This window comes from Coptis chinensis, chromosome 4 (assembly GCF_015680905.1).
Source record: "Coptis chinensis isolate HL-2020 chromosome 4, ASM1568090v1, whole genome shotgun sequence".
Taxonomy (NCBI): domain Eukaryota; kingdom Viridiplantae; phylum Streptophyta; class Magnoliopsida; order Ranunculales; family Ranunculaceae; genus Coptis; species Coptis chinensis.
In genome coordinates, this window is record NC_141459.1 from 60,974,194 (window position 1) to 60,991,515 (window position 17,322).

The window sequence follows — 17,322 nt, forward strand, 5'->3', positions numbered from 1 at the left end:
GTAGGAGAAGAAGAAGTATCAGATGTGGCGGCTGACGCCACCAAACTTCTGCAGGAGGAGATAGTTAGGTTAAGAGAGGAGAATGATGAGTTGAGAAAGGAGAGGGAAATTACACGGGGTGGAACAGAGCATGGGGAGCCCAGGGGCAGTGAAGCGGAAGGGGAGAATATAGAGTGCCCACTACCGGACGTCGAACCAATGGTCGGCATTACTTTAGGAGTGGTTCAGGCTATGATCGAGAGAGATCGGGAAGTGAATCGCGTAGCAGAAAGAGTGAACCAGAGCGCAGCATAGAAGGAGGTGGCGAGCCTCAACAAAAATCCGCTGGCAGATTCAATATGGAATTCCGAAGTAACTAAGAGGTTTTCTCAGCCCAGGTTTGAACGGTATGATGGGAAAGGAGACCCTACTGATCATTTGCATCATTTTCGGCAACAGATGCCGTTATGGCAAGAGAATAAGTATGATGGACTTCATTGTATGATGTTCCCGGCCAGCCTTAAGGGGGGAGCCTCGGACTGGTATTATAGGTTGGCTTCGCGAAGCATAAAAGGGTTCGAAGAGCTGGAACGCGCCTTTGTGGATCACTTCATTCACCAGAAGAGAAAGGTGGTCGATATCGCGGCCCTGTTCAACATTAAGCAAAGGGCCGCAGAATCATTGAGGGAGTTTTTATGCAGATTCAAGGAGGAGACGCTGAGAGTGGAAAGTCCGGATGAACATACGGTGGTCATAGCCTTCCAGCATGGTTTGAGATCCGGAACCAGAGTTCATGAATCTGTGTCTAAGATTGACTACGTTGCATGCCCTATACCCGAAGGTAGAGAAATACATACGGTATGAAGATATAATGCAGAGAACGGCAAAGGAACAGAAGAGGTCGGGAAAGGCGGTCGCGGGAGGTTGAAAAGATGATCGAAGGGGGTAAAGGTAGAATAGAAGAGGAGAGAAAGAGGATCTTACGAGAGGGAGAAATGAGGGCGAGAGAACACTTGATCGGGGCAGAAGAGAGGTGCGAGAGAGAAGGCCATACCGCGAAATGGAATAGACTCCTCTTAACCGACCATTAGAGGAAATCTTGACTCTAATTAAGGAGCACCAAAGTTATGAGGGGCAGCGAGTATATCCCAGGGAGATAGAAGGGGAAACCATTTTGCGAGTATCATCAAATCCGAAACCATGCCACAAACGAATGTTATGCCTTGAAATGGTTAGTAGAGAGGATGATTGAAAAAGGAATGCTCAGAGAGTTTGTCGCGGAGGTGCGTCAAGCCGATAGAGTCCCAGCTTCGGCCAGAATTTTGGGTACGATCAATGTCATCTTTAGTGGAGAGACTTTGGGGAGGAATGCACACAGGGACAAAGTAAGGAAGACAGCAAGCCTCCAACAAGTGAATGAGGTGGTAAGTGTACCGCGGTTGGTTAGCGGAGCCGCGACATCCGACGGGATCATTATGTTCACACCACAAGATTTGAAGCCGATAATTACGCCGCATGAGGATGCCTTGGTAATTACCATAGCAATGGGGAATTATCTAGTTCGGAGGGTGTTGATAGACTGCGGCAATTCAGTTGATTTATTGTTTAAAGGAGCCATGGAGGAAATGAACATCGACAGCGGCCAGTTGAAGGTTCCTCAAACCAATTTGTATGGGTTCAACGGCAGTATGACAGAGCCCATAGGGGAAGTTACGCTGCCAGTGACTGCAGGCCCGTCGACGGTATTCACCAGATTCATGGTGGTGGACACTGCGTCGCAGTATAACGCAATTTTAGGAAGAAAATGGATTCACGAAATGAAAGCCATTCCGTCGACATATTACCAAGTGATCCGCTTCCCCACCAATGGGGGAACATATGAAATCAGGGGGGATCAAGTGGCAGCGCAGAACATCCAGCAAATCACAGTAAAGAGTTTCGTCCGAGGTACAAATGGGAAAGGAAATTCACAGGAACAAAGATTCGTGTAGCAATTACAGGAAGCGACGGTGACGAAAGGGGGCGAGCCGTCGTTGGGCCCGAAGACATTGGATGCGATTGAAGTAGTGAACTTGGGAGCGGAAGTTGAAGAGAAATTTACATCCATAGGGACTGATTTGCCCGAAGAATGGAAAAAGAAGCTAGTGCAGTTCTTGACAGAAAATTCAAGTGTGTTCGCGTGGACAATTGAGGATATCGCGGGTTTAGACCCAGAGTTTGCATGTCACCATTTGCAAATGAATGAAAGTGCCAAGCCGGTTAGGCAAAAAATGGGAAGTTTACGTCCCAAATATGCTGAGGCTATTCGCGAGGAGGTTGCACGATTGAAGGGGGCGGGGATAATAAGGGAGGTCGAATACACAGAATGGTTGTCTAACGTAGTCGCGATCCGCGAAAAAAATGGTAAGGTCAGGATGTGTGTTGACTTCACGGATGTGAACAAGGAGTGCCCAAAGGATTGTTATCCGATGCCGCGGGTGGACGAGTTAGTGGACAGAACTGCAGGGTTCAAAGTGTTCTCTTTCATGGACGCGTCCATGGGGTATAATCAGGTCGCTATGCACGGCCTGGATCAGGAAAAGACCACGTTCATGGTGGAGGGCGCCACGTACTGTTACACCAGGATGCCCTTTGGTTTGAAAAATGCAGGGGCGACATTCCAAAGATTAGGAGAAAAAATGTTTCAAGGAAAGATTAGGAAGGGGATGAAGATATATATTGATGATATGGTGGAAAAGAGCATGTCGGAGGAGGAACACTTGGAAGGTCTTCAGGAAACCTTTCATATACTGCAGGCACATAAACTGAAACTTAACCCCGAGAAGTGTACTTTTGGGGTAACTTCTGGAAAGTTCTTAGGTTACATAGTTACACACCGCGGTATAGAGGCAAATCCTGAACAGATAAGATCGCTGATAGAAATGCCGTCCCCTCAGAATGTGAAGGAGATTCAAAGCTTAGCAGGGAGAGTAGCAGCACTTAACCGATTCATTTCAAAGTCATCGAATAAATGTCGACCGCTATATCGATTATTAAGGAAATCACAGGACTTCAAGTGGACCGCGGAATGTGAAGAAGCCTTCCAAGAGTTGAAGAGTTATCTAGGGAAAGCGCCTTTATTGTCGCGACCGGAACAGGGGGAAAAACTATATTTGTATTTGGGAGTTTCGGAGTACGCAGTGAGTTCGGTCTTCGTGCGCATGGTTGACAAAGTAGAAAAGCCAGTGTACTTTCAAAGCAAGACCATGTTAGAAGCAGAGACCCGGTACAGCCGAATTGAGAAATACGCTTTGGCTTTGGTATTTTCTGCCCTAAAGTTGAAACCTTATTTCGAGGCACACTCAGTGGTAGTGGTAACCAATCTGCCTCTCAAGCAGGCCTTGAGGGCAGAAAAATCAGGAAGAATGCTTAAATGGGTGGTAATGCTGAGTTGTTATGAAATTCAGTACCAAGTGAGAACCGCAGAAAAAGCACAAGCAATGGCGGAGGTATTGGTAGAGTTCCCAGCCGAGGACCCAACGTGGGGTGAGGAGATGGTAATGGACCACGAAGGAGAGACTAACCACGACCCATTGGACCCATGGGATGCCCGGAATGGATGGAGAGTTTTCGCGGATGGCTCGGCCACGGATACAGGGAATGGTATAGGCGTAGTCCTGGTAACCCCAAAGAACACTAGGCTAGAGTTGTCAATGAAACTGGGGTTCGCGGCTTCAAATAATGAATCAGAGTATGAAGCTGTGATAGCGGGTTTAGATTTGGCACAAGATCTCGGTGTGAGGGAATTATCTGTTTACTCTGATTCTAATCTGGTGGTATGCCAAATGAACGGGGTTTTGTGGCTCGCTGCCCGAGGATGGCAAGATATTTGGAGGTCCTACAAAGGAAAGCGAGCAAGTTCAGCAAAATCAAATTTACCCATTTAAATCGTGGAGAAAATAGGCATGCCGATGCATTAGCTTATGTTGCGGCGGTATTACCAGGTTCGGAGGGGCGGTCTATTGAAATAAGAGTGTTGGACAAGCCGAGTACTGCAGAAGGAGAGTATGTTTGTCTTACCACCGAGATTGATCCTGATTGGATAGCTCCCATCAAGACTTTCCTTATGGGAATAGAGATTGAAAACACACAGGAGAGGCGTAGAATGGAACAGATGAGTCAAAGATACGCTCTATTAGAGGGGAACCTATATAGGAGAAGTTTCGGAGGACCAATGTTAAAGTGCATAGGGCCGCCGCATGTTCAGGAACTGCTGGCCGAAGTGGACGACGAGGATTGTGGAAGTCATTCAGCGGGACGAACAACCACACACCGATTGCTCTCTCAGGGATACTTTTGGCCACACATGAAGAGGGATGCCACAGAATATGCCAAAAGATCGCCAAAATGCCGAGGTTCGCGATGGCCGATTCATGCACCGGCGAAGCCGTTACACAGTGTGCTAAGCCCTTGGCCGTTCGCCATGTGGGCAATGGATATAGTGGGACCGCTGCCCACGGCAAGCGGTAAAAGGAGGTTTATGTTAGCAGCAACATATTACTTTACCAAGTGGGTTGAGGGCGTGGTGTTGCAACAGGTCAAGGAAGAGAATGTGATCAAATTCCTATGGGAGAATATCATTTGCAGGTTTGGATTGCCACATACAATCATAGCGGATAATGGGACACAGTTTACTGGGAAGAAAGTCCGAAAATTCCTTCAAGCATTCAAAGTGAAGCAAGGGTTCTCAGCCCCCTACAATCCGGAAGGGAATGGGCAGGCCGAGGCTTCAAACAAAGTCATCATGGATAACCTTAAGAAAAAACTAGAGGAGCGGAAGGGTTCATGGGCTGAACACTTACCTCACGTGCTGTGGGCATACCGAACTACCCCAAAAACATCCACTAATGAGTCACCATTCGCAATGGCGTACGGAGTAGAGGCCGTCATACCAGTAGAGATGATAGAGTTCACAACAAGAACGACAGCGGTGGAAAGCGGCCTGAATGAGAAAATATTAGCCGCGAATTTGAATATTGTGGAAGAAAAAAGTGAGATAGCCCGTATTCGGTTGGAGGAGTACCATCGGACTCTGCAGAGACAATATGATAAACGAGTGAAGCCACGGAATTTCAATGTGGGTGACTATGTACTACGACGTGTTACTCCAGCTACCAAGAAAAAAAACGACGGAAAGTTGGGGCCAAACTGGGAGGGTCCATATGTCGTCAGTAAAAAGGGTACATCTGGAACTTATGGATTACAGACTACAGCAGGAGAAAGGATAAACGGGCCGTGGAATGTCGAATCTTTGAAAAGAGTTCCATGTTTAGAACCTTTCTTTAATCTTTTAAGTGGTTGATGAACGTTATCGTATTATTTATTTTTATGTCTATGATATAAACAAGCACTTCTTCCAAACGAGTTATAAGTGATAGCAGAATAAAATAAAGGGTGAATATAACTGTCCCGTCACACTTCACAGCTATACAGCAAGAGAGAGCGGGGGGGGGGACGAGCCCTTCGCGGACTTGATGTCCGAATCCAACTGGGGGCAACCCTAACTAGCTTCACAGCTATACAAACAGAGAGAGCGGGGGGGACGAGCCCTTCGCGGACGACTTGATGTCCTAATCCAATCTGGGGCAACCCCGACTAGCTTCACAGCTATACAAAGAAGAGAGAGGGGGGCGAGCCCCCGCGGACTTCATGTCCGAATCTAACTAGGGGCACCCTAACTAGCTTCACAGCTATACAAATAGAGATTGCGGGGACGAGCCGCCCGCGGACTTCATGTCCGAAAAAAACCGGGGGCAACCCTAACTAGCTTCACGGCTATACAAAAAGAGATTGCCGGGGGGAAGAGCCCTTCGCGGACTTTATGTCCGAATCGGTGGGGGCAACCCTAACTAGCTTTCCAGCTATACACACAAGAGAGAGCGGGGGCGAGCCGCCGCGGACTTCATGTCCGAATCCAACTGGGGGCAACCCTAACTAGCTTCACAGCTATACAAATAGAGATTGCGGGGGGGACGAGCCCTTCGCGGACTTCATGTCCGAAACAAACTAGGGGCAACCCTAACTAGCTTCACAGCTATACAAAAAGAGATTATGGGGGCGAGGCCGCCAGCGGACTTTATGTCCGAATCAGACTGGGGGCAACCATAACTAGCTTCACAGCTATTCAAATGAAGAAAGCGGGGGGGAAGAGCCTTTCGCGGACTTGATGTCCGAATCAAACTGGGGACAACCCTAAATAGCTTCACGGCTATACAAATAGAGAGTGCGGGGGGGACGAGCCCTTCATGGACTTCATATCCACATCAAACTGGGACAACCCTGAATAGCTTCACAGCCGTTAGAAGGGAGACCATCACCAACTGTACGTCCGAATACATAGTGGCGACCCTATCTATTGCTACGCTAATTGAGTTTGCAAATGCAAATGAAAAGAGATTAACTCAAGATACCATATAGCTCAATGGCTCCAGTACATAACGACGTAGAATATGCCGATATAAGAAGTAAGACAGATAATAAAGTACAATGCGAAAAGAGTACAAGGCAAATCGAATGACAAAAGGCATTGTTCCTCACAAGCACAAAAGACATTGCTTTTCACAAACACACAATGATTGTTCAAAGTATACTACAAGTCAGAAGGCATCAGCAAAGAAAGAAATCCAACAGTCACTGTTGAGGATTAGTAGTCGGTTCTTCAAGAGGAGTATTTTCATTTTCAGCAACAACCATGCTGGCGTCTTCATTGGCTTCCACTAGTGAAGGGTCAGCGCTAGTCATAGGAGTCGCCTCATCAGAGGTAGGCATCTCGGCAGCTTCAGGGTGCACGGTTGGCGACACCAATTGCGGCGTATCTGCAGCAGGGGTAGGCGCCGGGAGAAGTCGGCCTGCAGCGCGGAGTTGATCAAGCTGTTGTTTTAATTCCCGTGCAATCTTCTTAGCAGCGAGGCCCCAAAATCGATCCGCGGCCTCTTTGACGGCTTTATCTACAGCAGTTTGAGTGGCAAGTCTCTCCGTCTCTTTGAGGTTTTCCATTTTGGAATTTACCCCCGCTACATAGTCGCAGTGCTTGTCCTCAGCCACCTGGAGCTCCTTATGGATCTTGACTGCCTTGATCCGCAACTCATCCCTTTCCTTCTCCAGATTGGCATACTTTGCTTTCCAGCCATCAGGGCCATGTATCTCCTGCTTAGCCGTCTCCAAGTTCTCCACGGTGCTGGTAAGGCCGCGCAGGACATAGTCGATATCTAGACTTAACTGCAGAGACATAATGGATTAAAGGGTAGCACAAAAGATATGCCACAACGAAACCAAGACATAAAAGATAATGAGCAATAGAGTCAATAAAACATACCTTTTCCCATCCAGTGTAAATGGAGGCCCTATGTGAAGCAACGATACCAGCATCTCCGTAAGCTTGATCCCGAGGGAGATGAGAGCTGAAGAATAAGGAGGCGGCAACAGCTGGATTGTCCAAAGCTGAGTCTCGCGTAGTGACATCGCGGTCCCTAGCCTTGAACTTGGGCTGCCACACTTTGACAGGGCCAGATGTTAAAGGACCAGCTGAAGAAGAATCCTGTCTGGGGCGGCGAGAAGATATAGCTGACCGCGGAGGTTCATTGCGGCCACTGGTAGGTGGAGGAACAGTAGAAGAAATTTTAGCCCTTTTGGTGGGAGGGCTCTTGTTGGACACCTCGACAGGAGCATCTCCATCAGAGTCGCTGTCCCAAAGCTTCTACTTGTTCACGTCCATTTTAGTAGCAGATGAGGGGGTGGGAGTATGGACAAAATCGTCCTCCCACTCAGCCACACGGGAGTATGAAGGATTAAGCTTCTCCGCGGAAGTAGTCTTAGTTTTAGCGGCAGCGGCACGTTGGGCAACTGCTCGAGAATGAGATATTTTTGTGGTATAGTTGAAAGATTTGTAGGCTGGGCGCTTTCTTTTTTGAGGGGGAGATGGTTTGGGCTTTCTTTCTTTGGGGGGCGGCAGACGATAGAGGGGACCTTGGTATTTGCCAATGTCTTTTAAAGAAGGGTCAAGTAAGAGAGGAGTGGCTTTTTCCGGATCAATGCCGAGCACTTTGCACTGGGCACTCCCTAGTTCGCGGAGGGATTGGAAAATTTTCGAGTAAACACCGTTGTATATCTGGGATCGCGAATCGGGTCTCCAACCTACATCACCAAGAATAAAGACAAGTTAACGACAAGTGAGATATAAATACCGCGACTCAGAACGGCTTACTTACCACTGGTTAGGAAATGGAGATGCCTCAGAGAAACTTCCGGAGGGAGGTCCGCGGATAAAAAACTACCGGACACATACAACGGGTACTAGTGCCACACCTTGTCGGAAGTGGTGATGTGAAGAAGGAAAGACTTCTTTTGTGGGCCGGGTGCGAGAGGATTGATATCCCACACTCCCCAGTTTAGTGCTTTTTTTTATATAGAAGTGGGCAAGGATGTCGCGGAGTTGAATTTTGGGAGAGTGAATCTCGTTGTAGTGATTGGCGGCATACATAACACGCCAGAAGTTACCTATGCCTTGGCATGGAGGAATGTTGAAATGGTTACAGACCTCGACGTCAAGGAGAGTCAAGGGGAACATGAAACCAGCCGCTATCATCTCTACGATGGCGGCGAGACAACCGGGCCTCGGCGGTACCAAGTGAGGAAAATGGGTGACACGAGACACATGTTCAAGAATAATGTCACTAGGTATGCCATAAGTGGCTTTAACGGCATCTAGATTGGGTCTGCGGTAGTAAGACGGCAGTGGAGGTAGAGAAGGTTTCCTTCCGTAGATGGATGGAACAAATGTGGGATCGGTAGAATCGAAAACCGGACTCGGATCGGTCCGTAGTCTTCTTCGATCTAGGGGTAGAGGATCCAGATTCACCGGATTTGGTGGCGGAGGATTGGGGGGAGGAGATAGCCTCACATTCCGATGAAGACATAATGGAAACAGTATTAAGAAGGAAGTTTACAAAAAGACAGATGCGCAATCTTAGAAAAGAGGAAACTGATGGAAGCAAACCTTCCAAAAATAGTGAATACACAAATAATGATTGGAAAGGAAAACAGTTTAAAGGGGAAGACAAAACTGTAATGAGAGAGGGCCAAAGCTATGGAGGGCGTAGAACCAAGTTATGCTGGAGAGATATCGAAGAAACTGATGAGGGGATGATGAGGGAAGAGTTGAAGAAAGGGAATTTGAAGAGATGGTGAGGATGTACTGTTTATGAGGGTTTTGAGGGTTTTGAGAGAAGAGAGAGATTTGAGCGGGATTTGAAGGGGCAGGGGCATAATGGTATTAACCAACAAGGGACCAAGGAGATGGGGACACGTATTAGTCACGATTTTCGAAGGAACAAGAAACGAGGCACATGCGCCGTATTTCCAAGTGGCAGTACAGAGGAAGCACGTGGAGCACGTGCTGAGGGAATGAAGATAGGGGGACAGAGTGGGAGGGTCCGGAAAGAAAAATGTTCCAAGAAAGGGGTATGAAATGAGACAGGGTAGTTCTCGGCCCCATTGTCGTTCGCGGACCATCAATACGACCGAGAGAGGGCATCTATATAGGACATCTACATGACATAGGAGATTAGTGGTAGCAATGGGACCGGATGCGATATAGCTGGGAGAGACCGGCTGCACAAGATCAGATCCGCGGTATCTCAACCGTTCTGGAACTGCTGCGAGACGTGGAGAGATGGGGAGCGGAACCTTAACTGCAGGGTAAATGCTGCGATACGTGGAAAGGGGAGAGATCATAGGGGAAAGAGGGATATAAAAGGGGGGAAGAGAGAGGGAAAGGAGGAGGAAAAATCTGAGAGACTTGTGAGATTAGAGGTGGTGATATTTGTTCATACACTTTTCCTCCTTGAATTTTGGCCTTTAATCACATAACTTCTTAGCAACCAACCCTTGCTCCTTTATCTCGCAAAAGGGGCGTATTTCTGCACATATTTGACTATGAAGCCTGAAATACACAAAAGCACGATAACAGTATTAAAGTCTTACTTATTAATCACATAATTGGTCTAAAGTAATATTGTTAAAGGGGTTAAAACTACAGTTTTGGGCTCTTATCACTGATATTTGGACATCTTGGCACTAGGTCGTAACTACGACCTTCTGGCGTAGTATGACCTGGTGACGTACGAGCTGTGAAGATATAACCTAGCGCATGGACATGTGTGTTGTAGTGAATGCTTTGAGAATGGAGGGTACTTACAGTGAGTGTTTTGTGTAGGCTCCTCCAACATTACATAAAAGATCTAATTTAAGAATATGTACTAGGATGTTCTATTGACCGCTAAGAAACTCAACCTAGTATCCCACCATTTACTACCAAGAAATGAGGCTCAGCCCCTTGGTTCTAACTCGGTTGAGTATAAACTCTCTCCCATCGACCCATATCACATAACCTCCCTATTATTTAAGTCTTGTTAAATAATCTCCCTGTTTTTCAAAAAAGAGATAAAATCTGGTCTGTTTTTATTTCCCATTTTATTTTATTTCCTTTTTTACACTTTTGTGATTGAAAATTTCCCGACTATATGTAAATGTATTTTTACATAGTCATATATATATATATATATATATGTAAAACTATATTTGCATAGTCATTGGAGCCATAAAAACTTAAATTTACATAGTAACTTTTGGGATTAAAATTTTTTCTCGACACCTGACATAATATATGTAAATGTATTTTTACATAGTCATATATATGTAAAACTATATTTATATAGTCATTGGAGCTATGAAAACTTAAATTTACACAGTAACTTTTGGAATTGAAAATTTTCCGACACCTTACTAAATATATGTAAATGTATTTTTACAGTCATATATATGTAAAACTATATTTACATAGTCACTAGAGCTATGAAAACTTATATTTACATAGTAACTTGATCTATGTAAATTTAAATTTACACAGTAAATTGACGTATGAAAAATTAAATTTTCATAGAGAAAACAGGTCGATCATAACTTATGCAAAACTATTTGAAATGAACAACAGCCCAAAAATATTTAATTTTTGAACTGAAAAAAATTTGACTTTCATATTCAAAATATTCAAAGAGATTTCATCTTTGAATTGAAAAAGTAGGCAATTCTCAGATCCAGTTTTGAGTGGAAGAAACAAAATTTCCAAATCTTGATATTGTTTCTCAAATCTAATTTGTTTGGTCGGAGAACAACAAATTTCAAGAGAAATTGATTGAGAGAAAGAAAAGAAGAATTTCGTATTTGAAAAAAATGAAAGAATGAGAGAAAGTGAGAAAAGAAGAATTTCGGTTGTTTTGTCATCTTATCTTCTATGTTAATTTGGTTTTGCAGGATATCTAAGGTTTACAAGAAGAGAGGATGCGGCAAGAAGAAAGAGAGAAGATAAATTTGAGATCTAGGGTTTTATGTGTTAGGAGTATTTTAGTCAGTTTAGGTATTTTAGAAAAATAGGGAGTTTTTATGGGTTAGGCTGAGTCCAATGGCTCCCTATCCCTTTAAAAGTAGTGTTAAAATCAATAAAATAGAGCTAAAGTCAACAAAATAGAGCTAAAGTCAACATATTTTACTCTATCATTATTTTTTATGTATATATCTGAAAAATTTTACTCTCTATATCTCATTTTACTTTCTATATATAAGAGATAAAATATGTTGACTTTAGCTCTACTTTTATTGACTTTAGCTTCTATTTTAGCTTACTTTTATTGACTTTTAAATTTCTTTTATTGACTTTAACACTACTTTTAAAGGGATAGGGAGTCATTGGACTCAGCCTTAGTAAGTAATGAGGGGGTTTTTATGTCGGGTATGTATCAATCAGGGAGAATAAACCCAAAATCTGCATTTACTACTACCGTAGGCTTTGTTGCTCCATGTTTCGCGCATTTAACTGCGCCAAAGTTGACAAGGCTGGCCTGCATTTAAATGGGCCCGATGCCAGGTCCGCAATATGAGGCTTTTATTACTTTTTCTTTTTTTTGTTTTTTTTTCCTCCAGAGAATGGGCTTTTTGTGTGGGTTTTTAACACTCTAGTCGCTTTTTTCGAACTTAATTGGGCCCCATACAAAGCCTTTGACGACATTTGCCTATGGCCGGCCCTGAAAGTTGACCTCCTCCATGCTGATGAGATGTGAATAAATTTCGCTTTCCTCCGATTCTAGTCCCAGATCGCTCTTGCCTTCCAGTGCACAGTGTTTGAAGTAAAGCCTTGACTATCGGTTTTGAGTCTGAGATGTTGCCAAGAAGCCCCTGTATGTTGAGCCACATCTAGCCAAGCCAAGGTTGCCCCTTGAGCTGCTATCGTTGTGATCTTCACTATCCCACGCGGTGGTGAGGGCAAAAAACATTCGACTTTTTTTGGTGCTGTTCAATGCTTGAGGTTGTGTAAAACCTCTAGATCATGAATTCTGTTGTCAATGAATCCCTTAAATATGTTGCAGGTCCAATAAATTGCCTTTCCTAAATGGATACAATAGAACTTGTAGCTGGATTGCCCCTTATCATTCAAAACTTTGCTTCGGTTCTTCCAAATGGCTACCAAGTTAGTTAGAGGTTAAGGTTGCCTAGCTTCCATATGTCCTGCAAAAGAGAGTTCATGGGTTTGCACTTGCGGATGCAGTACTTCATTGATACTGCTGACCGATCCACCCAAGTTGGAAAGCTTTTGAGTATATCGCCAGCACCTAATTGCAGAAGGGCATGACAATAGAATGTGTTCTTGAGTTTCTCAACTTTCTAAACACATGCAGCATTTGGAAGCAAGTTTGGACTTCATTCTTTTAAGACGATGGTCTATATGCATAGCTTCACGTACTAAGAGTTATTTTCAAGCATGTTCCAGCATTAATGCTTGGATGAATCGGTGCTGTCCAAAGGAACCTTCCAGTTTCTAGGCTGCCCTTTGCTTCTAATTACTTCAAAGGCAGAGGCCACGTACTGTAAACTGACATTGGGGCTATGTTGCCAGATTCTTTGATCTTGGGTTTCTTCATTTGGTAGTGGCAGCAGTGCCACGTCTATACCCGCCCTCACAAGGACCTTCAGCTAGCACTTGGGGAGTGAAGTGAGATGCATATGTTATTATCGGTACAACTACTAAACTTGGCTGTTACAAATTTCTAGAATTTAGGGCCCACCATTGCACCAGTTGTCTAGCCAATTCATAGAGTTCCCATTGCCTATAATCCAACCTTATGCTTGTGTTCGGACCACACAACTGCCTTGGTCATGTATCTCTCCTTCAATCATGAATTTTGCCCATTCGGAGTCCTCATTTTCAATGCTCCACACTAACTTTATGAGCATAGCGGTGTTGATATCCATTAGTTTTCTTAAGCCCAATCCCCCCTTGAGAACAGGCCTACAAGTCTTCTCCCAAGCCACTAGCCACTGTGACTAGCTTCTTCTCTGCCGGATTGCCAGTCCAAACAAAATTCCTAATCATCTACTCACACTCTTTCAAACCTGAATTCGGCCACATGTACACTGCCATGTTGTGAATCAGTATGCAAGAGTGACTCGTCCTTGAAATGAAATCAATTTTCCATAATAGCCCATAGTACGTCTTCTTATCTTATCAATGAGAGGAGCCACAGCTGATTTGGTGACTTTTCCAGTGAAGAGAGGCTCTCCTAGGTACTTCTCAGGTAGAGTGCCTTCCTCGACTCCCAGAACACAAATATCAAGTCTCCTACTGTTTGCCATGGGGCAAAGAAAGGGTATGCATTTTTCTTTGTTCACCAGGCCAGAAGTTTGCTTGTATCTATCTAGAATCTTTGTGAGTACTCTTAGACTTCTTTTGTTTGCGTCGTAGAATAGAAAAGACATAATGACCTAAAAATACAACGTACTTTGCTGTTTATTACATTAAATACAATGTATCTTTTTTTTCTTGCCTAAAAGTACAACATACTTTTAATTTTTTACAATTGATACCATCCGTTAGATTTGATTCGACGGACTACGATTTAACTGTTAAAAAAGGTCACGTGCCACTACCCACCTCCTATTTCCCATTTTCTTCGATAATAGTATTATCCCCCCCACCCCCCAAATCGCCACTATCCCATCCCCATCGCCACCACCAATATGTCGTGTACCACCAAATCATAAACTCGTCCGATTTCTTTCAAATAAAATCACCTTTAAAACTCACTCCTCATCAACCAAGGCTTCTCGTTCAACCTTCTCATCTCTCTTTCTTCCCAATTCTCCAACAAAAACTAGTTTCTCTGTCTTTCTCAAGACCCCATTTCAAAACAAAAACTCATCTCACTGTCCAACCCATTAAAGCTATAGGGCCGGCTCAACCCTATAGCAAAATAGGCAGCTGTTTAGGGCCCCCAACTCAACCCACACTAGATTTAGTAGTTTGGATTTCATTTTTTTTTATCATTTTTATATTAATTAAGAACTTATATAATAACATTTGAAAAAAACATTAATTGAATTGAACACAAGAAAATGCAATTACATTCTCAAGCAAACCCCTCATTTCCCTCAACTTCTCTGACATAAAACTTTTAATTTCTCCTGCAAAAAAAAGTGAGTGTAATCAATGGTAGAAGATTGTTTTTCGAACTTTGATTAGGGCTCCCAAATGGCTTGAGCCGCCCCTGTAAAGCTACTACTTCTCTTGCTCTCTCTAACCCAATTGTTCTTCAAATAGCTGAAACTTTAGAAGACTCTAACAACTTCACTCTCTTCAGCTTCTTCACTTCAAAAGCTTAGAGACAATTCTTCACAGTCTGTTCTTTCATTATCTTGGCCTAGTAGAAAAGATGAAAGTTTTTGCTTCATCAATACTTCTTTCAATAAAATTTCTCAAATTAAACTTGTTTCTACAACTTCTATTACATTATCAACTGACTTAGACAGTACCCTTTTTACAAAAGTTGTTATTATTGATGGTTACGTTAGGTATGTCCTGTTTTGGTATAGTATACATTGTTGGTTCTGAGAAAATTAATGAATTGGCATGGGTAATGGTGATCAAAATGCTGATTATCAAAGCTGAGCAAAAGATGGTTTCTTCAATCTTCTTTCGTACAACTGTATATCTTGACTCTTTTAATGTATCCTTGTGATTTTCCAACGAATGGTACGGTATTACAGTTTGGATTGGTGAGAGATGAGTAATTGGATTGTTTTTGTAAAAGAAATTTAAATTGTCCTTAGAACCAGACCAATTTTTGTTTTGGTGGATGCAAAAAATTGAGGTGGTGATTCAATTTCAATCTCATCACAGAAAATGGAAAATTGGAGGTGGGTAGTGGGTGCAAGTCACATGACCATTTTTTACCCCCCACCCCCCTCCCAATTAGATCTAACGGATGGTATCAATTGTAAAAAATTAAAAGTATGTTGTATTTTTAGGCTGGAAGAAAAATGCAATATATTTAATGTAATAAACAACAAAATACGTTATATTTTTAGGTCATTGTGTCAATAGGAAAATATCATCCGCAAACATCAAATGGAATAGGCTGAAGTACTTGGAATGATGTATCATTCTCTTTTGACCATATGTACTATGAACTCTACATCTTTGACCAAATTTTAGTGAATTACTTAAACAATATATGGCTATTTGTTAGTAATGATTTTCAAATTATTGTCTTAAAATCAAGATTTTGTCACCCAATGTTGACCGAAATTTAGTAAATTACTAAAAATTGACCAATTTTGACCAACTAAACTGTTCATATCAACTATCCAAAACTAAAGAGATTAGTCTGGTCGAATTGTCTGTATCTGAAATATTGGGTCTGCCCTATTGATAAAAGTAAAAACTATTGTTTTACCTACTCTTAACTAATTATGCTAGGAATAAGTAAAAACGTGAATTTATACTAGTTTGTTATCAAAGTTCTACTCTCAATTATCTTATAATAACGGGAGTCAGAATTTGTTCCACTCCTAGTTTCTTAGACGTAATAATTTCTCAACTTAAACAATCCTACAATATCAATGAGAGCAATAATTGAATTATACTAATATGGTGAAATTAACTAATTTAGATATTCTAACTTATATTATGGCAATTTAAATGAAAAATGTGAATAAGAAGAAAGGTATTAGGGGGATTTGATTCCACCTTGATTAAAACTTAATAGGCTAGCATAGATTTGTTGTAATCCTAATCTTTATTTTTTCACATAAAGGTTTAGTCTTTTTAATCCCTAATTATTCATGGCAATCTCTACCGACTAATAATTAGCAAGTGAGGCAATTTAAACTCATTCTCATAGTGAATTAACTATCTTCTAGAGTGGAATATTTACTATAACTTATTCTACACTAACACATAAAGTTTTCATCAAAGCTTCAATCAAACCCCTCTAATGGAGGTTTAGCTATGAATCATGAGACTATCATAATTAAAAGAATAAGAATAAGACATAATTGAATCAATATAAATAATTTGGCTTTATTAATGGTGATTAGGCTGATAAAACAATAACTAGGGTTTAATTAAAGAAGAAACTAATTTATTAACTAAAGGGTTAGAGAGTTAGAGTTTTTCCTTAGTCCTCTTTCTATAGGAGAGGGCTAGGTTTACAATTTCGTACATGGGCATTGGAGCTATGTTTTGGGCCATTAAATCAAGCCCAAAACCTAATTACTTAAGTCTAAAAAGGGTTTCTCTATTGGAAATCACTGCAATAGTTTTTTCATCCACTTTTACTCTTCTGATTGGATTAAGGACTAAACCATTAGAAAACTCTTTCCGAGCCGGCCGTTTTGAAGTATAGTAAGCCCAATTCCGAGATATGAGTTCAAAGATACAGCCTACGGAAGTTCTGTTAACTTCTATGCTCTATTTTGCCTACGTTGACTTTGACTTTTCAGCTTTGACTAGGCTTTAAAAAGGCTTTTTCTTCTTGAAACTTGGGCTTTAACCATAGAACTTCTTAGCAACCAACCTTTGCTCATTTCTCTTGCAAAAGTGACATATTTCTTCACATATTTGACTCAAATACCAGAAATACACAAAAGCACGTAAACAGTACTAACTCTTATTTATTATAAGCATAATTGGTCTAAATGTAGTATTATTAAGGGGTTAAATCTACAGTAGGAGTAAAAACTCTACTAGATTTCTCTAACTTTATTCTTACGTTATCAATTATTTATTTCCTACTCTCACATGTATATTCATACAATATATAGAGTACGAAATCGTTCCACTCTTAACTCTCTAGACTTAAACGAATTCAACTAATCAAACACAAGGAAACAATGGTGAGAGCAATATTTATAGATGTGAATTTATACTATGAAACTAAATATATGAATTTAACTTATACTAATTTAATTAAAGCA

General features: G+C 42.2%; 1 protein-coding gene across 1 annotated transcript; it reads left to right on the forward strand.

Moving 5' to 3' along the window:
- Window positions 1-1,523: 1,523 nt before the first annotated feature.
- Window positions 1,524-1,970, forward strand: LOC147504263 (uncharacterized). The gene has a single exon (XM_086605119.1). The coding sequence runs from the start codon at window positions 1,524-1,526 to the stop codon at window positions 1,968-1,970; it is 447 nt and encodes a 148-aa protein (XP_086461245.1).
- Window positions 1,971-17,322: the final 15,352 nt, after the last annotated feature.